Genomic DNA, 23,505 nt, shown 5'->3' on the forward strand with positions numbered 1-23,505 from the left:
TGGAAACTCCCCACTCTATTTCCACTCAGCACAGGGCTCTGGGTAAGGCTCAGTCAGTCAGAGCTGCTAGCATAATCAGGTGGGGTTTCTGCCCACTCAAAGACCTCTGGCTCTGCCATTCTGTCCGGTAACACAGGCGGGCGCCCACTTCCGGGGCGCTTGAAGGAAACTCTCGCTCACTATCTGCGCGCGCAGACCAGGATATCCGGCCAGCAGTCTCACGCTCTGAGTGAAACCCCCAACCGCATGGAAAAGTTGCACCGTTGGAATTGGCTCTCGCTCCGTCCTCGTGCGCAGCTTTTGCAAGGCGCTGGGGCTGCCCGAGATTCTGCTTTGGCCCACACAAAGGCCCCTGACTCTGCCCCTCTGTGCGATAACACGGGCGCGCACTGCCGAGGCACTCGGAGGAATCAGTCACTATCTGTGTGCACAGACCAGGATATGAGGCCGGCTGCGTTTCCCTCTGAGTGAAACCCCCACCAGCACGGAAAATTTCCACCGTTGGAATGAGTTCTCGTTCCCTCCTGTGCGTGGCTTTCCCAGGGCACTGGGGCTGCCCAGAGATTCTGCTTTCGGCCCACAGAAAGGCCTCTGCCTCTGCCTCTCTGTGGGGTAACACGGGCACCCACTCCAGGAGCTTAGGAAGAAATCTCTCGCCCACTAACTGCGCACCGACCAGGAGATCGGGTAAAATGGCTGCCCCGCTTGTCTTTCTTTGTTTGGGTTTGGCGCGAGTGTTAGCTTGTATTGCCCGGGTTGCCACAGGATCAGTTTTTCCTCGGCTTGGATCTCCGTGCCACAGCCTGGTCCGGCCGTTTGTGCCGCGGCCTGGATCTATTCACCCCCTTTGCCTGCCTCAGTTTCTATATTCATGGATCCCAGAGAAAGCCGCCCTGTTTAGGTTAGTGAGGAAGGTGGAGCATTTCTTACTCCCTATTTCCTTCGGGGTTTGGTTATATATTTAGCCAATTTTTCGCTCGACCATACCTTCGGATGTATTGCGAAACATCTGGAGGCTCCAAGGATAGGTTTTTCTGTTTCTGGTTGAAGATCTTGTTGAGTTTTGGGGGAGATTTATCGGTATCGCTTCCTACCCCACCATTACTCTGATGTCATCTCCATGTATCAAGGCTTTTTAAAACACTAAGTGGATTATAACTATAGGTTTGCCTCTCTCCAATTTTATTTCCCCCTAAATTATTGTTTATAATTTACTCAGGTTAGGATTCTCCTTGTTGAAAATATGTTGCATTTCCCCATGAGGCTATTTTTGTATAGGTATCATGGGTCCTCATCTATCTATTGGGTCTTTCAGGCTAGTAAGTATGGACCTAAGAATTACTGGCTACCTCTTGAATCATTTGGAATGAAGGGTTGTGATTGCTTGCTCCAGTCTTCCAGATCCATAACCACGACTAAGGATGGGTTCTTTCCAGGGTTGCCCAAGACAATTCAGGTTCCTCAATTAAATCTGAATTTCAAATAAACAACAATACAAAATTTTAATATATGTATGAAGTTGAAGCTTACTATATTAAAAATAATATGTGAAAATCAAATTTAATTGGATATTGTATGTTTTTATTTGCTAAATCTGAAAACCCTATTTTAAGTCAATAATTACTCTTTAATGTCATTGTTAGTTTTAAGAAAGACCCAGGAAGTTTGAGTTTAGGAGTCAGGCACACTCAGGAATATGCCCACCTACCCCATGTGACTCACCGGGTACTGGAAGGCCAGTCTTCCCAATGAGCTGCCCAGAATCTGAAATGCTCTTTATTAGTAGCTTACATTAAGGGTCTTTTTCATGGCTTATCCACAAAAAAAGATAGAACTTTTTTTTGATTCAGAATTTTTATATATTAAATAGAAATAATAGCAATATCTCCTGAGGTTGTTGGGAATATCAAATGAGATAATATTTGTATAGTACTTAGCATAGTACTTGGTGTCTACTAAGCACTCAGTGACTTTATTATTGTCAATTTTATACAGAACATTATGTGTACTGGCCAAAATTTGATCTAGTACTACAAAACTCTCCATTTACAGGATTAATTTGGGAATGAGACTCTCCTTAGTGTCTCTTTTGGTGATGACCAAGGCAAAGTGGCAGCTAGCCACTCTCTTTTGTTTCTAAATATTCCCTTTGGCCCCCTATCATGAGGTGCCCCAGATTCATTCTCCAGTTGGCTTACTCTTTTTAATATAAAGATTTTTGTGCATGTGTTTGGAGGTCATCTAGAACTCCTCAAGTTAGAGGCTAGTATTGTTTTCCCATATAGAGATATTCAGTGACTGATAATCACATTTGAAATGCTACCCTCAAGCCAATGACTAATGAGTTTGGCTGATGAGAGGGAGCATCCCTAATCAATATAGGTTCAAATAGAATACATTGAAAGACAGTTACCAAAGGTACTCAGAACTCTCAATTCTCACAATGCAGTCAAGAAATTAATTAAATTGCTTTTCCACTTGCCTTTGTCCCACTTTTCATGCCCTCCTTCTTTTGGTGTCCAATGACTTCACTGTTTCTCCTCTTCTCTGATCCACCCATCCCCATCAAAATTTACCCATCTGCTTTATCATTCATTTTATCATCCAATCAGACATTAGTTCATCTTAACATGCACGTGGCAAAAAAAAAGATTCTATTTAATCCCTTTTTAAGCCACAGATGTTTTTTTAACACCTGACACCTGAAAAGGAAGCCTAGCCGTGGCTTCCTAACAGATAAGGGAAACCATGCAGAACCCGTTAAATCACACTACATTATCAGCTGCCTGTTCTGTCTGCTTTCCATGAATAGAAGGAAGCATTAGTGCAGATAATCTAAAGATCATTTCCACTTGGTTTGGGAATGAACCACACGGTGTTGTTGTAGTTGACTTGCTTTGTTAATTATGTTCTACTTAAGCTAATATTGAAATTGGTTCACATTTTTTAAGCACATCTGTGGCAGAAAAGGGAAGAGATGATGGTGTGACCCACTTTGAAATAAAGCAAAGCTGACTACAGTTATGAGGAGGACATGAAAGTTTTATATATGGGCTAATAGATCTAGAAGGTAAATGCAAAAGGGTCAAAATAGCACTCTGCCAATTACCCATGGACAGAATATGCCCACCTACCCCATGTGACTCACCGGGTACTGGAAGGCCAGTCTTCCCAATGAGCTGCCCAGAATCTGAAATGCTCTTTATTAGTAGCTTACATTAAGGGTCTTAGTCATAAAATAACTATAATTACATTATTATGTGACCTATAAGTTTAACACATTTCCTAGAAGACACATTAGCAGTTTGTCTGACTAAATCATCAGTCATTACTGTCACCTAGTAGAAAATACAATGAAGACAAGACAGTTGTACCTTGGTGGGGGTGGGGGTACCCTATGAGGTCCCTAAGCACCTATGGTGGAAGTATGAGTGCACCAAGTGCCTTGGAGGTGAGCTGGGAGGGTTACTGAAAGAAGATAGGACAGCCTTCACACTCTTTACTTCCTACATTTTCTTAGTTTCCTGCTCATGGCATATGAATGATATAAAGAATATGCATCTATTTTAAATACATTTTTTACCCTTCCTTATTCTTCTTCCACTGGGCAACTGGGCTTGTAAGGACTTCTAGAGATTTCAGAGATCTTGGTTTTCTTTTGAAGCATGTCATTTAAAGCCAAAGCCTAACTATTCATTGTGTTTCCAAAAAAATTGCAGCAAAGAATGATGTGGCTATTAAAATTTTTCTTTTTCTCATTGCAGTCTGCTCTCAGTTCTCAAGAGGGGTGTATGCCATCTTTGGATTCTATGACCAGATGTCAATGAACACTCTAACCTCCTTCTGTGGGGCCCTGCACACTTCTTTTGTCACGCCCAGCTTTCCCACTGATGCAGATGTGCAGTTTGTCATCCAGATGCGCCCAGCCTTGAAAGGCGCTATTCTGAGTCTTCTGGGTCACTACAAGTGGGAGAAGTTTGTGTATCTCTACGACACAGAAAGAGGTAAGAAAAAGCACCTTCTCTCCTCTTTGAATATTCATATTGTTAATATTGATATTAACAGTGGTGTTTAACCTTCCTCAACTCATGTTTGTTTCCTTCTTTTACAATGAATAAAATCTAATACTTTTTTTAAATTGTATTTAATATTCAAAGTGAATTGAAAATTAAGAACAAAAATTGAAGCAATGGTAGTTTTAGAATCTAATTTTCAAACTATGTCCTCCCACACTTGACTCTGAAAAGGGGTTTGAGATACCGTCCTGGTGGGGTCACTGCTGTTGAAAAGAGTCCCCCTTAAAAAACTTAATCTGGTCTAAAATATACAAAATAACAGCAGTTTAGTCTAAAATAGAGAAAAGCCTGAACTGGAAAGTTTTGAAAATTTAATCTTGTCAGAGATTATAATTTACCCCATTTCATAGATGAGAAAACCAAGGCCCAAAGAGGAAAACATGGTTTTATGTATAGCAGTTTAACCACAGAGCTGGGACCAGTGTCAATATCTTCTGCATCCAGGGCTTGTTTCATCAGATCACATTAGACTTTCAGATTATAAAACCTCAACAATAATCTGATAGAAATAATGAGTGGAGATTGGCTAATCTGGGCTTTGGGGGATGGATTTTTTTAAATAGTGAGATAATATATTGAGGACACACTATATTGAAACAGTTTCAGAAGTTAAGGGTATAATCTGAAATAGTATACAATTAGTTGTACATATAATTCAGCTAAACTGACTCCTCTAAAATTAAGTTATCTTTGAGGAGTTCCTCAGTAAAACCAAGGGATCCTATCACCATGAGATTCTAAAAGACAATGTTACTTTGTTTGCCTGTAACCCTGATTATAGGCTGAGAATATTCTCTCTGACTCAGGATTTTCTGACTCAGAAAAAGAAGGAGCAAGTGAAAGGCCTGTCTTCCTTAGGGATCTCTGGAAAGGATGTCCTTCTAGGTATCTTATTTTGCAGGACCATTTTGTTTTGAGGAGCCTAGAGCACTTTTTACTTCACTCTCATTTGATGTGCCATCAAACTCTGTCAGGAAATACTAAAACCTGTATTTGCCTATAGTACTTACCTCCAAAATTATCAAATTTTATGAACCTGAAGCAGAGACCAGAGTTATAGTCCAAGATCTGCCACTAACTAGCTTTTGACCTTGACCAACTCACTGAAGCTTTCTTGGCCTTGGTCTCCTCAACAAAGGTGTGTCCCTTCTTAATGTAATATTCTACGACTTCTTTAAAATAGTATATGAGACATAGGATATTTTATATCTCACTACTAATCCTAACTTATAAATTACCAATTAATCAACCAACTCTACAAACTGTTATTAATCCCAAATGGGTGTATTCAATCTTGTGATAGATGCTTAAATAATATAGTTCCAATGGGAGTAGACAAAAAAAGGGCATTCATGAAACAATTCATGAACAACACAGAACAGTATAAAATTGAATGCCATACTACAGACTCTGATTGTTGTAAGAATTGTGAAAAGGTAGCACTCCAGAAAAGTAGAGTTTTCACAGAAGGCTGGGAAGAGGACCTTGAAGGATATGTAAGTTGTGCATGGCAAGAGAAGGGAGAAAGAGATTTGAGAAGAGGAAAAGAGCATGAACAAAAGGTAGAATCAGGAAAGAGTGTTGTGTGTTCTTGCAGAGCCTTGTCTGACTAGGGTATCAAAAAAGTTTGAATATTCTAACTCATAATTTGCTAAATTTTAATGCATTTTTTTCTTTCAAACATTGAGAATGAATGAGCATATTTCCATGTACTGTGTACAATGTAATCTGAGTCAAAACAACTTTATTTTCAGAACTAAAGTTTGTAAATTTAATAGCTTCTCTCCTGAAACTAAATATCATCTCTACTAATATTGTAACCTTCCATCTATTCAAAATCAGAAGATAAAATTCATGTATTTTCCCCTCAACTTCCATGAAACTTTTTGTTCATAGCTCTTTATTAGAGGAAAGGAAGCAAAATTTTATTTATGTCTATTTCTTATCCTTACATCTTTTTTCAAATTATCTCAGTAAATATTTAGACAATTCTAGAGTCTTGGAGCCCAAAGAATCCTTTCTGACTCATATGTCAATTTTTTTCTTCTATAGCCATTTAACTGGTGGAATGAATCTGTTGTGCTTAAGAAATATTTTTCATAATCTTTTATACTTATTTCTCCCTTGGAAACCCTTCTTAAAAAGGGCAGTGTGCCCATGTTCCAAAATCTTCAATGGCTTCTATTGCCCACATTGAAAGAAAAAAGTAGTATATAATTTAAGATTCAACATAATTATGCCTCAAGCAAGTAACAGACCTGTTGTTCCTATGTTACCTAATGAGAACCTTCCATTTCAGGCAGCTTTCATTTTTCACTGTTGCCCAAATGTGCCAGAACTATGCTTGCTTCAGTAACTTCACTTCTACTACTACCTGAAATTATTTTCTTTATCTTGACTATAAAAATTCTGCCTATTCTTCCATTTTTCAAAATTACTTCAAACTCCTGCTCCCCAAGATGGACTTTTCTGACCACTGCGACCCAATCATTCATTCATTCATTCATTCATTCATCCATTCAATAGGTTCCAGGGTTACAATGATGAACAAGATAGACATGTTTCTTGCTTACATTATAAAGCTTATATTCTAACTTCAGAGCTTAAATTCTAATGAGGAAGATAGATTAAAAGTAAGCCAACAGTCCTGGCTGGTTGGCTCAGCGGTAGAGCGTTGGGCTGGCGTGCGGGGGACCCGGGTTTGATTCCCGCCGGCCAGGGCACATAGGAGAAGCGCCCATTTGCTTCTCCACCCCCCCTCCTTCCTCTCTGTCTCTCTCTTCCCCTCCCGCAGCCGAGGCTCCATTGGAGCAAAGATGGCCCGGGCGCTGGGGATGGCTCCTTGGCCTCTGTCCCAGGCGCTAGAGTGGCTCCGGTCTCGGCAGAGTGACGCCCCGGAGGGGCAGAGCATCGCCCCCTGGTGGGCAGAGCGTTGCCCCTGGTGGGCGTGCTGGGTGGATCCCGGTCGGGCGCATGCGGGAGTCTGTCTGACTGTCTCTCTCCGTTTCCAGCTTCAGAAAAATACAAAAAAAAAAAAAATACAAAAAAAAAAAAGTAAGCCAACAAATAAAATAATCACATATTTAGATAAGGTGCTATGAAGTAAACAATGAAACAGATACTAATGGATAGGACTTAATTTTAAAAAGGATTCTCAGTGATTGCCTCATGGAGAAGGAACAATTAAACTGTGAATTAAAGAATTAGAAGAAGACGGCTATATGAGGAATAAAGGGAATAGATTCAAACAGTAGAAATAGCAAGTGCAAAGTCCCTGTGGCAGAAAAAAAACTTGGCATGTTTGAAGAACTGAAAGAAGACAGGTGTGGCTAAAGTGTAGTAATGAGGCTGAGAGTTGCCTGAGATAAGTCCGTAGAAGTAAAGAGGAGCCAGATCATAGCCATGGAGTATAAACAAAGATCATGGTAAGGAGTAAGTACTTCATTCTAACTTCCATGAGAAATCATTGGAGGATTCTGAGCAGGGGAGTCATGTGATCTTATTTATGTTTCGGTAGAGAATGGAGTATAGTGTAAGAGTGAAGGAAGGAAAATCAATTAAAAGGCCATTGTGGTCATCTAGGTGAGAAATAATGGCAGCTTCAACTAGGCTAGAGATGGAGAAACGTGAATGGTTGAAATATATTTTGAACCCAGAACCAGCAGAATCTGGGGACATAGTGACTGTGGGATGTGAGGGGGAGGAAAGACTCATATATATCTATTAAGCTTTGGCTTGAGCGACTGGGTAAGGTGATGATACTATTTACTGAGGTGACTATGTAGGAAGAGAACCAGTTTTAAGGAGCAGAGATCTTGCTCACATCTGAACACCCACAAAACCTTTTTGGCCATGTCATTCACTTGGCACTTAATGTAACTGCATTCTATTATTATTTCACTGGATCTGCTGCATACCTTCCCAAGCCCTCCTCCACAGAGAACAATAAACAATTGGTTTGCTCCTAAATTTATACTTTGTTCCTACTCTGGTACAGAGCAGAGATGTGGATACATACCTAGTGTTTTCCCAACTTCATTATTGATTCATCAAGAATAAGCCATGTCTTTTTTCCAAAGTTGGGCTGAAAGAAAGAGACAGAAAAACAAAGAAGGAAGGGAAAGGAAGGAGGGAGGGTGGTGGGAATGAGAGAAAACAGAAGGGAAAAAAGAGACAGAACTCAATTTATAAATCAAACCATGTGATACAGTTTTTTAAAATATTCAATAAAGTTATCTCTTTTTTTATATTCTCATTTTCTAAAATGATCATCTATTGCTTTAGTAATAAAAATTATGGGAAGAAATTACAACTGGAAAATGTAATTTTAGAATATTTTAAATTACCTAAGAGAGAAATGGAAGAGAGAAACAGAAGGGAGCACCTATAAATTTATTCAAATAAGCTAAATATATGAACAATGCGACTCCACTATATAAGGGCAGAGAAGAGTGAGGAGCTGAGAAATGGGTTAATTATTTGAGGTCATTTAAAAGATCTGTAGCATAATCAGGGTAATATTACCTCTGAAATTATGAAATATTGAGTAGCCTTCAAGGTTTTGTTGGTTATGCTTTGATTTCTGTCTACAGAGAAAGGTCTGATTTCTGTTTGCAGATCATCACTTTGCTCAGTTACTTAGGTCACCACTTTAGTTCATTAATACAAAGTTCCAAATTATGTTCTTGGTGCTATTGCATAAGTCATTTCTTGGAAAAAATACGGGGTTTACTAAGTGTGATCTCTGCCCCCTCTGTACCCTCTCCCTTATATTGACAGCCCTATTTTATTGGCTCAGGGCTCCTCACAGTGGTACTTATTGACACGTGCCCTGCTTGGCAGGAAAAAACCCCTCAACATCTCTGACCCAACTTGCCTTCACAGCTCCACAAAAACTTCCTGTCCTACATTTTGATTCCATTCATTAATAGTCTTTCTCTGCTAGTGGCAACAATTCAGCTGACCATTTTATTCATGCTAATTTCTTTATGGCCATTACAGATTTGATGTGTTAGTGCATCCAGAGAAGAAATTTCAATTCAAGTAAGGGTCTTCTGTAAAATAAAACCTTAATCCAAAGTGTAGCCTTCTAATTCTAGGATCCCAGCTACCCTGAGTCCAGTTTGGAGGCCCCTTTCCCATATACCTTCCTATATAGAAAATCCTAAAGCCATGCCATGGAGGTAGCCACTTCTTCCGGTTTTCAATTAGACCTATCTTTTGGGTGCAAATAACCTAATTCTCTGTGGCGCTAACATTTCCCCCAGAACAGCAACAAATTTGAAAACTGCAGCCAGACTCTCCCGTGCACCTGACAACTCTCTTTGGCTTCAATGGGCACAGCCCACAGAGATGAAAGAATCTGGCCCGGGCTGTGGTTTTGAGCTTAGATAATGAGATAATAGCTCTAAGCGCCCTTTGAGGCAACTAGTCCCTAGCTTCTTGACAGTGTTCAATAAACTCCCGCTGTTTTCCATTCTCAACCTGAAACTCCCTACTCAGTTCCCAAGTAACACTCTGGAAGGCAACATCTTTATAACAGACCTTTTTACTTGCTCTAGAAGGTTGTGGCAGGAAAAATGGGCAGTGCAACAAGTAGTCTGTCAGTCAACAAGCAGTTATTGGAAGTCTCCCAGTGCTAGCTTGTGCTAGGCTACTGGTAGTTTAAGAGAGGCAGATTTAGGTCCTGCCTTTGAGGAGTTAGCAATCATGATGCTGGAATAGTAATTTATCTCAGAGGCCTAGAAAAAATTAAATTTTAACTCACTGTTCCCCTGTCCATCAATGACATTTTAATTCACTGAATCAGGCACCTTGTGAAAAGCTTAAAGCTTTTCCAGGTCACTAGGAAGATGGAAAATGTTGGATGACATGAGATAAAGAGATTCCCCAAGACAAAGAAAATGGGGCCTTTTCTCAGAAGACTGTTTATGTTTTTAGATTGTGTTTGAGAGACAAACAGAGCTTCAGTTCCTCACATATTCCTGAATGTTGCCATTTACCATCTACTTTCATAAGCTAGCTTCATCCCTTCCATCCAGTTCTACTTTCCCAAATAAAACACAGAATCTCTGTGTCTTCATCTGTCTTTTATTCACCCTGTCTCCCACCTCCGTCCCTCCCTCTCCATTTACACACACACACACACACACACACACACACACACACACACACACACACACACCAATACCAATCAGTGGCACAAATTAACAAATCCCTATTACTGTCATCATTTTATCAAGTTAGATGGATAAGAGCAGCTGCCACTTCTTAAATACTTATTACACACTAGGTCCTGAGTTTATGGATTATAACATTTAATCCTCATGGCATCCCTGGATCTTTACAACTGAGAAAACCAAGGCATAAACAGGTTAAATGATGACTCCTATGGTGGCACAGCTTGAATTACTATGGTGCCAAAGTAATGAAACCAGGCAGGATTTTGACCCAGGTATGCCACATTTCAGTCTATGCATGCTCTTCACTGGGCTGATATTCTGCCTCGCACACTTTGAACATTTGAAAACTGCCATTATTTTTTCCCTAAGTATTTCTTTCAGCCATTTTTCAAAGGACCTAGTGCCTAGACATTCCTTATCCTATTTGTCTTCCTGTGGATGCATTCCAATTGTCCTGATGTCCATAAATAAACACAAAAGCTTGTGGTCCCAGATTCCCAGGGACCCAGAGAGGTAGAAAGTCAAAACTCCAGATCAAGAGGCAGATGAGTAGCAAGAGTAGTATATGAAGCCAAACAGGTGGGTTTGCCCATGTTGTACCCTCATGGAGTGCTGTGGTGGGGACCTAACACTTAGGTGAAAGCAACCCATAGATTCCTCCCTAGGGCAGAGACAGTTTCTAGAGCATGGAAAGATCTGAACCTGCAGGTCCTCATCACTAAGGGGCTATTTTGGTTGAAGAAGTAGAAATCAAGGTGTATGGTCAGAGGCCACCACCATTGTGGCCATTCACATGCAGGTTCCTATTGAATTTGGGCAGATGATAAAGAAGCAGTGGAGCCCAAAAAATGGTGGGCCATTCCTTTATTTACGTCTCGCACTGGCCGATGAGGAAACACACAGGGAAAACACTTCCCATAGGTTCCACAACCAGGAGAATCTTCTCTGGTTTCTCCTAGAATCAAGGCCTCAGCAGTCTCAGCAGACTTCGCAAAGCCCCTCACCTCTGGTTTTGCATCTGCACACCTTCTCTTTCCCTGCCAACATGGCTTCTTTCTTCAGCACTTTGAATTCTCTCCTCTCTCACTCTGCAAACGTGGCTTCTTTCATTTTCTCCTTCTGCTCTCTCTTTTCAAAACTTTCTGGTGCAAAAAAACTTTCCTCCAGCAAACATTAGCAAAACAACGGCCCTTTCCAAGCAGGAAAGTAATTTCCAATTTCACAGACCACATATACCTGGCACTGCCCAACCCTCAATGCAAACTATAAGCAAGCAAAGATAAAAATCATATTTTAAAAACTTATTTTACAAACACAAGGAGAAAGGGGATGAGGTGGGGAATAGAGATTTACTTCTTTTGCTTATTTGATGGCATTTTAGCTCAGTGAGCAGAATATCTAGCTAGTCCACTGCAGTGTCATTTCTACCCTATCCAGACATTGGCTCTGCCATGGCTATATGGTAGGAACTTTAAAGGAAAGTAGCAGGTACTATATCTCGATGTTAAAAAAAGGACATTTTTTTTTCTAGTTCACATTAAGAACTGATTAAAGGTTGTGTGAAGGTAACAGATGGCTCCAATTCTACTCATGTCCATTTGCCTTCTGAGAAAAGCAAAACCAAGAGTTTTTATTGAAATTCAAGCTACTTTTTACATCTGAATAAATTAGGAAGGCCCAGAGAGTACATTATCCTGTGAGAGACAGATACTAAATTCCTCTGTTTGAGCAGCAATAATCAGGGTTGACAGTACCTGAGACATTTGATAGTTTCTGCAGCCTGCCTAATCTATTGTGATGAGTCTTCAACTATAAGAGCATCTTGAGAGCCTGCACAATAATAATAGTGAGTGACTATTTGGACTGGATTGTGAATAAAAGATTGTACATATGTCTATAATGAGAATTTCATTGAAAATGAAAATACTGAAGCTGTCATATTTTTTAATACTTCGATTTTCACATCCTTGACTGCTTTGGGGCATAAAGAGAGAGTGCCGAGCAATTTGTTGTCAACTCTTGAAATAAATTATCATTTAAACACTTCCTCTCCACAAAGGTTATTACCTTCGTGGCTTGTTCCTGGGGTTGGATCATCAGTAGGGGAAAAAAAATTGCAAGACATTAACCTGCCCTTTCAAAGGCTGAATATTGCTACCGTGGAAATTGTTCTCTCAGTAGCTTAACACATCTTGCTGTAGCTCTCCAATGCTGCAGATTAGACTGCAGCGACTATTAATAAATACTGTCATATTTTACAGCTGTCAAGCTGAAAAAAAGTTTTGCTGTGATTAGATCCTATTTACTGTAATATTTCCATCTCAGACTCAGAAAGGCAGTTTTGCTATAAAGGTATTTTCTATAAGTAGAATATTTCTTCATCAAATGACATGACTAATTTTAATGTATTGTTAACTTCTTGGTGGCAGTGAATTTAAGGTTAAATTGGCTTTACAGACAGAGAGATGCCTTCCTCTCCAGAGACACATTAAGTTAAAATGTCAAATTTTCATTCTTGGGTTGTCCTTCCTATTCAGAGATCGTGTCACTGGCAGGAGATGTGCTTTGAGTAGTCACCCTCCCCCACATAAGGACAAATTTGCATTGGTTATCCACTTTTATTTGCCCTGTCCCTCTTATGATCAATGGTATTGTATGCAAGACAGCTGGTCTGGATAGAGTAGAAATGACACTGCAGTGGACTAGCTAGATTTTCTACTCGCTGAGCTAAAATGCCATCAAATGAGCAAAAGAAGTAAATCTCTATTCCCCACCTCATCCCCACTATGCATTAGCTGTTTAGAATGGTATTCACATCTCTGAAAAAAGGAGGTGACAGCTGGCAGGTTGTTTTTGCTCTAACCTTTCATTGCTTTTCACCAGAGCTCCTTGAGAAATTAACCCTCGCTAAGCTGAATATCTAGTTTTCAATGAATGTGTGGTTCTTACACCATTAAAGGGTTAGCTAGTGTTCCCTATAAATTCAGGGTTGAAACTGAGAGGTCCTTGAAAAGGCTCTTCTAAATGTTCTTTGGGAAAAGGACAGACTGTGGTGTAGACCTACAACTATGACTTTGAGATTCATTCCCTGGAGCCTCTTTAGAGAATAATTAAAGCCAGGCAGCATTGTTGTGGAAATGAAATGAATGAGTGTATTGTCTTTAGCACTAATTGAACACAGTACAGTGATTGAAAATTTTATCTCACTATTTATTATTATGATAAAACAGTGGTCCTCAATGGGGAGGGAAGGTGATTTTTCCCCCCACAGGGGACATTTGGCTATGTCTAGAGGCATCTTAGTACTGGATAGAAACCAAGAAAGCTGCTAAACATCTTATAGTGTACAGGACAATGTTCCCCTCCTTCTCAAAGAATTACATTAATAGTGTCAAGGTGGCAGAAGAGCCAAAGGTCAAATGGCTGTAGAAACTACTCAAGGGGTTGTCAGTGAACCAATCTAGCTTTTATTGTCTCTTATTGTGCCTACATTGGTGTTTAGACCTACTTTCAATAAGAAGTAGAACCTTTGGTTTATAATAACTTACATTATGGTAAGAAGAAGATACGATTGATGGACATAAAACAAAGATAACTACCCCCTCCTCCAAAAAAAAAAAGTATAAGATAAGAGCTAGATTGTGTAGTACAGATTTGAGGTACCATGGCAGTTCAAATAATAAAGAGTTCACAAAGGCATGCTGGTATTACCAGGGAAGGCTCCATGGAAGAAGTTTCATATTTTTCTGAGCCCACCTCCCAACTGCCTCCCTTAGTAATAATCTTGCCTCCATGGCTAAGGCCAAGCTGGTATCTAGGAACAAACAACACGGCATTCCCATCAAACATCAGAGCTCAGGGCAAGAAACACAATTAAAATAGAAACTAATAAAAGGAACAATGTTCCTTTTACTAAATGGAAAGCAATTGCAGAGTTGTTGAAAATAGGCAGTAAACAAAGAGAGGGAGGGAAATACTGGCAAAATTCCACCTTCCCAACTAATCCTGTAGCAAAAGTGCAATTTGCAACAAGATCAGCACTGCTTTCTCACTCTCTCACTCTTTCTTTCTTTCAAACACATTGTTTGGCATCAGTATGGCTACACATGATGCCTTACCAGAAAAGTGTATTGACCAGAAGGAAGATAGACTATGACTGGGGAGGAGAGGAGGTCAGGGGTTAAGATGGAAGACAGCTCACTTGGCCCCATCCTGACCTTCCCCCCTATACAATCTCTGTAGAGCATCTTGATTCAGGTGAAAAGAAGGGCCACAAATAGAGACTACATCACTCCTGGTCTTCCTGGATCCTTTCCAATCAATAAGTTGCTACTATCGGCTGCTGTCCTGCTTTGTTGACTCCACAAACGATCTGATTAATTCTCTAGTGCTAACTGCCTCAGCGGGCTTTCTCTGCAGTAGAACACAGGCTAATTAAGATCATGTCAGGCGCCGAGGCTGACAGGTTACGTTCCCTGGGCCACACTGAACTTTTAGAGGGTGCTTTAACTGCACCGCAGGCAGGCAGTGCATGGCCAGACACTGATTCTATAGTAGGCCTCTCATATATTTTCACTGACTCCTGCATCACGGGCCTTCCCATTTTGTCAAGGATTTATATCCTTCTCCTTGGGGTAATTAGCTGCCTCTGTGTTTGCTTTCAATTGCATTACTTCAGCTTCCTTTCATTTGAATTTTTAATATGCTTGTAAACAAAGATAATAATTAATAGTGGGGCCATTCCCTCCTAAATCACATGTATGTGTATGTGAGTATGTGTGCTACTAGCATATAGCTCATAAAGGTGAGTTTAGTACAAATAAAGAAAGCACTGCTTCTCACAGCAGGTAGAAAATGGAGGAAACATATGGAACTCATTACACCAAGTGGTGGAATAAACTGAAAATGTAAATAGCTTCTCTCTCCCTCCAAATAAAGACTTAGATGAATTCATGGATGACAGACTCATAGTGAATTATTAAGGGAAAGATGGGTTTGGAGATTTCTCTAAACTGATGTTAATACAAATTGCACAGTATACTGAAGGGGTCATATTAGCCTTCTTATAGACAAATAGCCACACACAGTATTGGAGTTCCCCACTCCAACTTTCTAAGGATAATCTCAAGTGTCTACAATGCATCTAGGAGGTGTGTGAGAATGCTGAGAAATAGAGGAAAGTTCTCCAAGAACATTATATGAGACTCCCTTCTCATATAATCAGAGCCTCTTACCACACATCACGAAAAATCTGTTGTGAGAGGTGATTGGCCCAGTTAAGGATGTTGGAGAAAAACATGAAACCATAAACTCCATTCCATACTCCATTCTGCCAATAAGTAGCTGTGTCATCCTGGGCAATCCACAAAGCCTTTCTGGTCATCAGATCCCACATCTGTAAAATGAGGGAATGGACTCAATCATTTTTCAACTAATAATTCAAGTCCAGGGTGTGTATGTCAGGGTCATTACTGGTATTATGGAAGTGAATAAAACAGATTGTCTACCCTTAATCAGCTCACAGTTTAGAAGGGAAGCATGGACATGTAAATAAGTAAGTAGCATCTAGAGTGATTCTTTTATGTTCTAAAATTCTCTGGGCTCTTACAGAATTTGCATTTATAATGAAACCTTTTTAAGTAACCACTCTCAGGGTGAAATGGGAGACAGAAATATTCACCCACATTGGCTTTGGAAATTACCCAGAGACTTTCAAGCACACTTAGACATTTTCTTCTTGCTCAGCCCTTAAGCCGTTCAGGATCCTGCTATAAAGGAGCAAAGGAAACAAACAATGCTTAGTTGGTAGAGTAGGATGCTCCAGTAGAGCTTAAAACCCTTCCTGGTAGATCTCCAAATCAGGGACCTGCCACAACATACTTTTAACAAGTTTTCTTCTAACAAGGTTTGCTGGGATTTTCAACAGTGCCCTGTCCTCCACTCAAGGCCTTAATGGCCAATACCCTTCAAGTTCTCAAATGCAGTCCACACAGCCATTTTCAACCTCAAGGCATCTGTCACATAAACGGATTGTTTCTTACCAAAAAGTTGAATTTCTAGGATAATAGATAATGTAGTTTTGTTTCTTGAACATATCTAACTGCTCTAAAAAGTCAAAATGCTTCACTAGACAAGAAAATAAACAATTTCATATAAGCTTTCCGGAGGCTCTCCCCAAGTCTAGATACATACATCTAGTTTCCTTTTAAAATCTTTATTTTGATGCCCATTGGGACTTCAAACTCAACATGCTGAATTCTGAATTTATCATCTTCCAATAAAACCCTCTCCTCCATTTCCATTCCCAGGTGCAATGAATGGCACTTCCCAGTTGCCTGAAGCAAAAACCTAATCTTTGAATCTTCTCTTCCCACCATATCTCATCACGAAGAACTTTATTCTACATTCCTGCCACCACTTACTCAAATGCAAGCTATCATCACCTCCTGCACCAGCCTCCCAATTAATCTCCATGATTTTACACCTTACTCCATCCTTTGCCACCAGATAATAATCTTTACATCATGTCACTCACCTACCAAAAAGCTTTCAGTGGTGCCCCATTAATCCTAGGATCATGCCCTAGCTTCTTAGCATTACACAGAAGATCCTACATAATCCAACTAAACTCCTGCCTGTTTTCCTAGCCCTGATCCCTCCCATTTCTTATGCACTAGTGCTCTATACTCTCACCATATGGAAATATGCTATTTTCACTATGTCATGTATAGTGAGTTTTTATTTATTGCCTCTATACTTTTCCACATACTGTTCCAACTTCCTTGCGCTCAAGCTCCTCACTCCACTTTACCCCCCTCTTATACATACACACTCTCCATCTGGTAAATAATGTATCCTTTAAAAATCTACTCAAATACTCACTTCCCTAGGCCTAGGTATATACTACTACTACCTGCCTTGTGTCCTCATAGTACTTTGTATATGCCTCTAGTATAGGACCAATCATACTATATAGTATTATGATTATATATTTATACCTTTATTTTCCTCATAAATCTCTGAATTTCATGAAAACAAGATAATTCTTATTTATCTCTGCCAGCACTATGCTAAGTTCTGGGTATAATACAAGTGCCTGAATTATTTTTATTTGTAAATTAAACAAACAAATGAATAAATGACTAAAACAAATGGGAGATTTCAAAGGCCTTGAGGAGCTGGTGAAGGAGATGGATTTGGGTAGATTGTGTCTTCAGATCACACATTAGATGCCCACCTATCTCTTATACACTGTGATAACCCTGATTTTGAGTCCCTCTGTGACTCAACCTCTTTACTAAAGATATCACTTTCCTGGTCCAACAAACTTGGAAGCAAAACTAACATTTTAGTGCTGGGAGCTTTAGCTATGGGTTTCTAGCTAAGGGATAAACCTGCAGTGTATGAGATGGTTCCTGAGTATCAGCCAGCACAGAGTGATTAACAATTGAGGAGTCTCAAAAGCTAGGGTGTAGATACTGCAATATTTCATACCAACTAGTGGTACTTAGAGATCCACATGAATTCTCTAAAGACAAGAACAGCATGATATTAATTTCCACAGCTCCCAGTGAAAAAAGTAAATAAGGCAAATTATTTCAAAATGTCTGTGTAGGCAATGTAACAAGGATGACAAGTGATGTGAGAGCTGTTACAGTGAGTTCTCTGCTATCCATAGCGAATGAAATGAGCCAGGCACAGATAATCCAAAGGGCATTTCTGTAGGCATGAAATAGTGTATTTTCATAACAAAATTTCATTATCGTTTTTGTCCTACTTAGGCTTGGCTGAGCATAGAAATAAAGTGAGGTGCCCCAGGGAAAGGGATCTTTAAAGAGGTCCCTTAAATTATAAATTCTTATAGGACAGGAAGTACCCTTTTGAGGGACTAATGGAAGTAGGATACAAAATAGTTGTATGAAGGAATATAAATAGGACAGAAAATAAAAGAGAGAAATCCTGAATTCAGGGAGAAAAAGTGTCATGTCAAAACCCCCAAAATAAACTTTGCTGATCTTACAAGGACCAACCCTCCCTGTTTCTGAAACCATAATGACTGACAGACACAAATCAGAAACAAAGATAATCAATAATAAACATCGTAAGCCAGCAATTTTTGGTAAAGAGATTTGACATGAGGTTTTATATTGCCTGAGAAATTCAAAGAATTATACAAACTATAAAATTTTCAGATTCCAGCAATTAAACCACAGAATTATTACACAGCAATATTCAATACCTCTAAGAGTCTGAGAAAAAGCTTCTAAAGATTAGATCTCTTTCTGTCCTGGGAAGTTCTTGATGGAGATGTATTCCTTCTGAAAATCCTAGAGAAAAAAGAATTGGTTTTCATTTGTCACAGCATGGCAGGAATCAGTACAATATAATTTACCAAAACTATCCAGTTTTTTTTCTATTTTTGACTCTTTCCAATAATGGTTCATCAATAAGGTGGCAACCTTCATGAGCAGGGACTGAGGCTTAAATAATTGTTTTATTCACCTAGCACAGTGCTGAAGAGTAACATTAAAAAAAATTCTTAGCCATGTCAAACTGGAAAGATCTTTAAAGTTCTTAAATCTGAGATTTCAGGTTCTGAAAAATGGATTGGCCCCATATTTTGTCAAGTTGGTGAGGCTCCTCATCTATAATTTTACTAAAAATGGGGGACTGCAAAAATTTAAAGGCTAGCAACAGATTTATCTTATTAAGCCTTTTCTACTCCACCATCTCAATTCTTTTACCTATGTAACGGCAGTAATATACTTTGCACTCTATCTCATGGGAATAAAGAGAATAATGTTATGACATAAGCTAAAATCAAATGCTAAGTATGACTGAACAATTTCCTAAAGCTAAAAGAACTGCTCTGTAGATAAGTGGTTAAGATGCAGGAAGACAGACCCATTCTCTATGCCCACAGTCACAGTGCTTTCTGTAGGGTTTTACCTAACAGAATTGAAAGAGTTTATGTATCTTTCCACATTCCTCAAGTACTCACCCACCCAGAGGATCCGGCCAGTTCTATCTATTTCTCACATCAGTTAGCAAGTCAACAAGTCACAGTGTTAAGTGGGAATAGTTCACAAATGCTGATCAGAACAGTGGCTCTTATATTTCCTGGCCCATACCATGACTAGTGTGAGTAACCACAGGCATTATGCTCTGGGTTGCATGTCTATTGCCTCACCTTTATAGTAAGATAATAATTGTACCTAATTCATAAGATTGTTGTGCAGATGTGAAAGGCACCTAAAAGAGTTCTTGGTACCTAATTTACATTCTATAAGTGTTAGCCGTTATTATTATGTTCATACTAGGGTCACAGAAAAGGAGTGATGACTGAGACACAGAATGAAGATCTTTAGCTGCCCTATCTGGTATCTTCTCTACCTTGGGGCCACCCTACTCATCTCCCTAATGTGCTAATTTTGGTTCTCTAACAGAATGAGAACCTGTTCCTAGGAAAGGAGGTAGAAATGGTTGTTGATGCACAACCCTACTCAGACATATCTGCACTTTAGGTAATTGCAGAAAGCCTCAGGCCAAAGGAAGGAAGCATTGCTTTAGAACTGCAATACTGGTGGTGGGGGAGGGGGCTCATTCGCTTCACACAATTCTTATTTCATAGCCAGCATATGCTGTATACTGCTAAAGTTAGGCCCATTGCTAAAGGGAAGAGAGTGATTAGAGAAGCTGGACCAATGCTTTTTTTGTGGTTTCATTGGGCACATGTTCTAGAAAAAAATAAAACAGAAAATGGCATTCTTTTCATTCACAAGCAAATAGAAATGCCTAAGGGAAACTTAAGCTGACAGACAACCTCTGAAAAATCTTGAAGCCAGTAGCTCTACCAAAAATATATTTTTTTTCATTTCTTAATAAGCTGACAGAAAGTGGAGCATATGTCTTCTCTGCCACATTTTAGGCTCTCTTGGATTCATAGTATGCATATTGAATCCTAGAATCATAAAGCAAAGCTCAGTTTATGGTCTTACATTTGTTTGGCTTAATTTGGCAAATACTGGAAAGGGGAGGGAATGACCATGACTCTAGTCTCAAGTTCCCTTCCAGACTCTCTCTTTACCTAAAGACACATTCATTCCTTGCAGCCATTGCCATAGGACTGGATGGACCTAGTCCTGTGTGTGTATCACCCACTCGGAGGGTTATGAAAACAAAAGCAAAAGATAACAGTTGAGCATGGGAGACTCTCTGGTCATTTTGTGGAAGTTTGTGGGAAGGATTCTCTTTTTGTGGCCTTAAAAAACAAACAGATAAGATGTGATAATTACCGTCTTTAATGAATCTTCAAAAATCTAAATCAATATCCCTCAAACTCCAGTTTCCTCATCACTTTATCTTAGGGGATAGTCTCACCAAGCAAATGTTTAAGTTTGTATGGTACAGCTTCACCTGTGGTGCCACAGTGGATACAGTGTTGACCTGGAATGCTGAGGTCGCCAGTTCGAATCCCTGTGTTTGCCCAGTCAAGGCACATATGACAAGCAATCAGTGAACAACTAAAGTGAAAGAGCTATGAGTTGATACTTTTGCTCTCCTCTCTCTCTCTCTCTCTCTCTCTCTCTCTCTCTCTCTCTCTCCTCTCTCTCTCATATATATGTATATAAAATCAATTTTAAAAAGTTAAGAAAAAGATTGTGTGGTACAGTGGCCATACTTTCTGAACATGAAAAACAGGACACACGATCCAATAATGTGTTCTTTTTTCTTTCTGGTTTTACTAAGGCAGGCCTGAGGATTTCAGTGCCAGCTCTGACACCAATCAGCTGTGTGATCTTGAGCAAAAACCTCTCTGACCATCTGTAAAATGGCAATGGTTGAAATATCTACCTAATTGGACTGTTACAAAAACTAAATGAGACATGGTGAAAGGATTTAGCACAGTGCTTGGTAAACAGAAATGTACTCAATAAATAGTAGTTATTATTACAGTTATGATTAATATTTTACAAAATCATTAATGTGAAACTGCTTTAGTTACTAACTTCATAAATCACCTTATCACAAAAGAAGAAAGATACATGAAATTGTATTATCCCATAAAATCCTGGATGTCTTATCACAGTATCTATAAGTACTGCTTCCCCCTTCAGTTTAAAAAGACACCTTGGAAAAAAAGATAGAAAGACAAAAATAGGAGGCAAAGGCAACCTTCTCACTAACCGCATAATTCCTTACAGCTGCTGATAAGCTATTTAGAGATCTGTGGATCTGATTACTGCTCCTATCCCACATCCTTTTTGCTCTCCGAACGTTTCAACATAAAATTAGAGAAATATTTCCGTAAACTACAGTACTTGCTTTCATGATCTCAATATGTCAGAGGACTTTAAAATGTTGCTTACCTGGAACCCACTGAAATGGTAGGTTTTCATTTGAACAATATTATCATTAATATAATATTATAGTTAATATTGTTAATTGATATTGTTTAAATGGTGGGTTTTTACTTGAGCAATATTATAACAGTATAATAATTAATATTTTTTCAAGTTAGAACCTACTGTTTTATACTACCAAGCACTTTTGCCATATCCTTTATCACAATTCATACCCAATGAGAAGGGTTATGCCCGTGTATCTTTGCTGGTTTACAGATGAAAAAAAATATACATTCCCAGAAATGGGAAGTGACTTGTCCAAGGTCACATGGCTAATTAGTATTGAAGGTAGGATTAAAACTCAAGTTTTCTAACACTCAGTCCACAAATATTTCCATTCCACCAGACTGCTACATGATTTTAGCTGAAAAAATTATATATTTATATATCTGCTTTTTAAAGAAAAAATGAAACCTGTATAATTATGTTAACTAGTGTCACCCAAGAGATTACTTTCTTGCTGACAATGAAAGACTTCAGCTTTGGGGGGAAGTTGGGGGCTAATGCGTAATCAGTTTCTCAGACTAATATCCGCCCTTGACTGAGCACTCTCTAAGAGCCAGGCTGTTCACTAAAACTTTTCAATGCATCCTCTTCTTTGATTTTTACAAGACTTTCACAAGGGAGGTACTACCATGAGCCTTATTTTACAGATGAGGAAGTAGAGGTATGGAAAGGTTAAGGGATTTGCTCAACATCACAATCCTAGTAAGTCATGGAGCAAATAGTAAATGCCCTGTTTCCTAACTCCCAGTAAAGTGTTCTTTCTGCTATCCACACTGACAGGAAATTTCAACACTCTTATCAACAAGGAAAGGATGTTGTTTTTAAAGATGCTTTAGGGCAAAAAGATAAGTCAGTCCTCTTTTAATTCCTCATATTGATAGAAGAGAGAAGTATAGAAAGCAGGCAAAGCATGTCAAATCCCAAAGCCATCCCTGTGCAGGTGCAGAAGGACAGCTAGGAATACAAAATCCAGAAAAGAGAACTCAGGGGAAGGGGTACATCTCTCAACTGCTCACACCTTGGTCTCCAGTCAGTCACAACAGGTTATCAGCCAAATAGAAAGGTGAAGCAGGCATAGTGCTTAGTGCCAAATTCTCATGGCTGGGGAGGACAATGGTTGCACACCTTACTAATATTTGTTTTTTTAAAGAAGTGTCTTTTAGGTCTTCATCTTTTAGCATATGAACTGGGGAATGTAAGACTAGCTCTGCTCCCTGCCCTCCCCTGTCTCACTCTGACATGGGGATAGCCTGTTAGGAAAGGATAACATGTGGGTTGTTATGACGAATTAACTCACTAATAATTGAAACTTGACCATCTTCATTTTCTCGCTTCCAGAAATCCTTCTGTGATGATATAAATGAGTGCAAATCACCCTAAAAACAGGAAAGGTGAAGCTCCTTGTGCACATTTAGACTGGGAAAAGGAAAAATCAGTTCATTATTTCAAGACCTCTTGAGATTCTGTAAATACACAGTCAACACAGAACAAAGATCTCTTTTCCCCCCTTACATTATTTATGTACCAACTAAAAATTACATGCCTGTTCTCTTTCCAGCACTGAGAGAGAAACATCCATATTCATGATCTGATAAATATTTAAGTGGGATTTATTTAAATGAGAGAGCCCATTTACAAACATTCCCTAGCTCTGAGATCTTATGCTGGGCACACAGAAGGAGGATAATTTCCTCTGGTAGATTCAAAACCTCCACTGGCCACCTGCCCCCCTATACTTGGAGCTCTTCCTTGGGAGCTGGTGAATGCCAACTGCAGTATTTCAAGGGAGTCTTCATACCTCCTCTCTCCAGTTCTGCCTTCCTGCTCTGAGCTCAT

The 23,505-nt window shown here is 39.4% G+C and overlaps 1 protein-coding gene across 4 annotated transcripts in view; it reads left to right on the forward strand.

The window, feature by feature from the left end:
• The window catches only part of GRIA3 (glutamate ionotropic receptor AMPA type subunit 3), a 435,245-nt gene that overhangs the window by 90,568 nt on the left and 321,172 nt on the right, over positions 1-23,505 (forward strand). For all 4 annotated transcript variants that reach the window (XM_066356601.1, XM_066356603.1, XM_066356602.1 and 1 more), the window contains one exon: positions 3,765-4,004. In XM_066356601.1, the coding sequence (XP_066212698.1) occupies positions 3,765-4,004 (240 nt within the window). The remainder of the gene's footprint in view (positions 1-3,764; positions 4,005-23,505) is intronic.

Source organism: Saccopteryx leptura, chromosome X, assembly GCF_036850995.1.
Source record: "Saccopteryx leptura isolate mSacLep1 chromosome X, mSacLep1_pri_phased_curated, whole genome shotgun sequence".
NCBI lineage: Eukaryota > Metazoa > Chordata > Mammalia > Chiroptera > Emballonuridae > Saccopteryx > Saccopteryx leptura.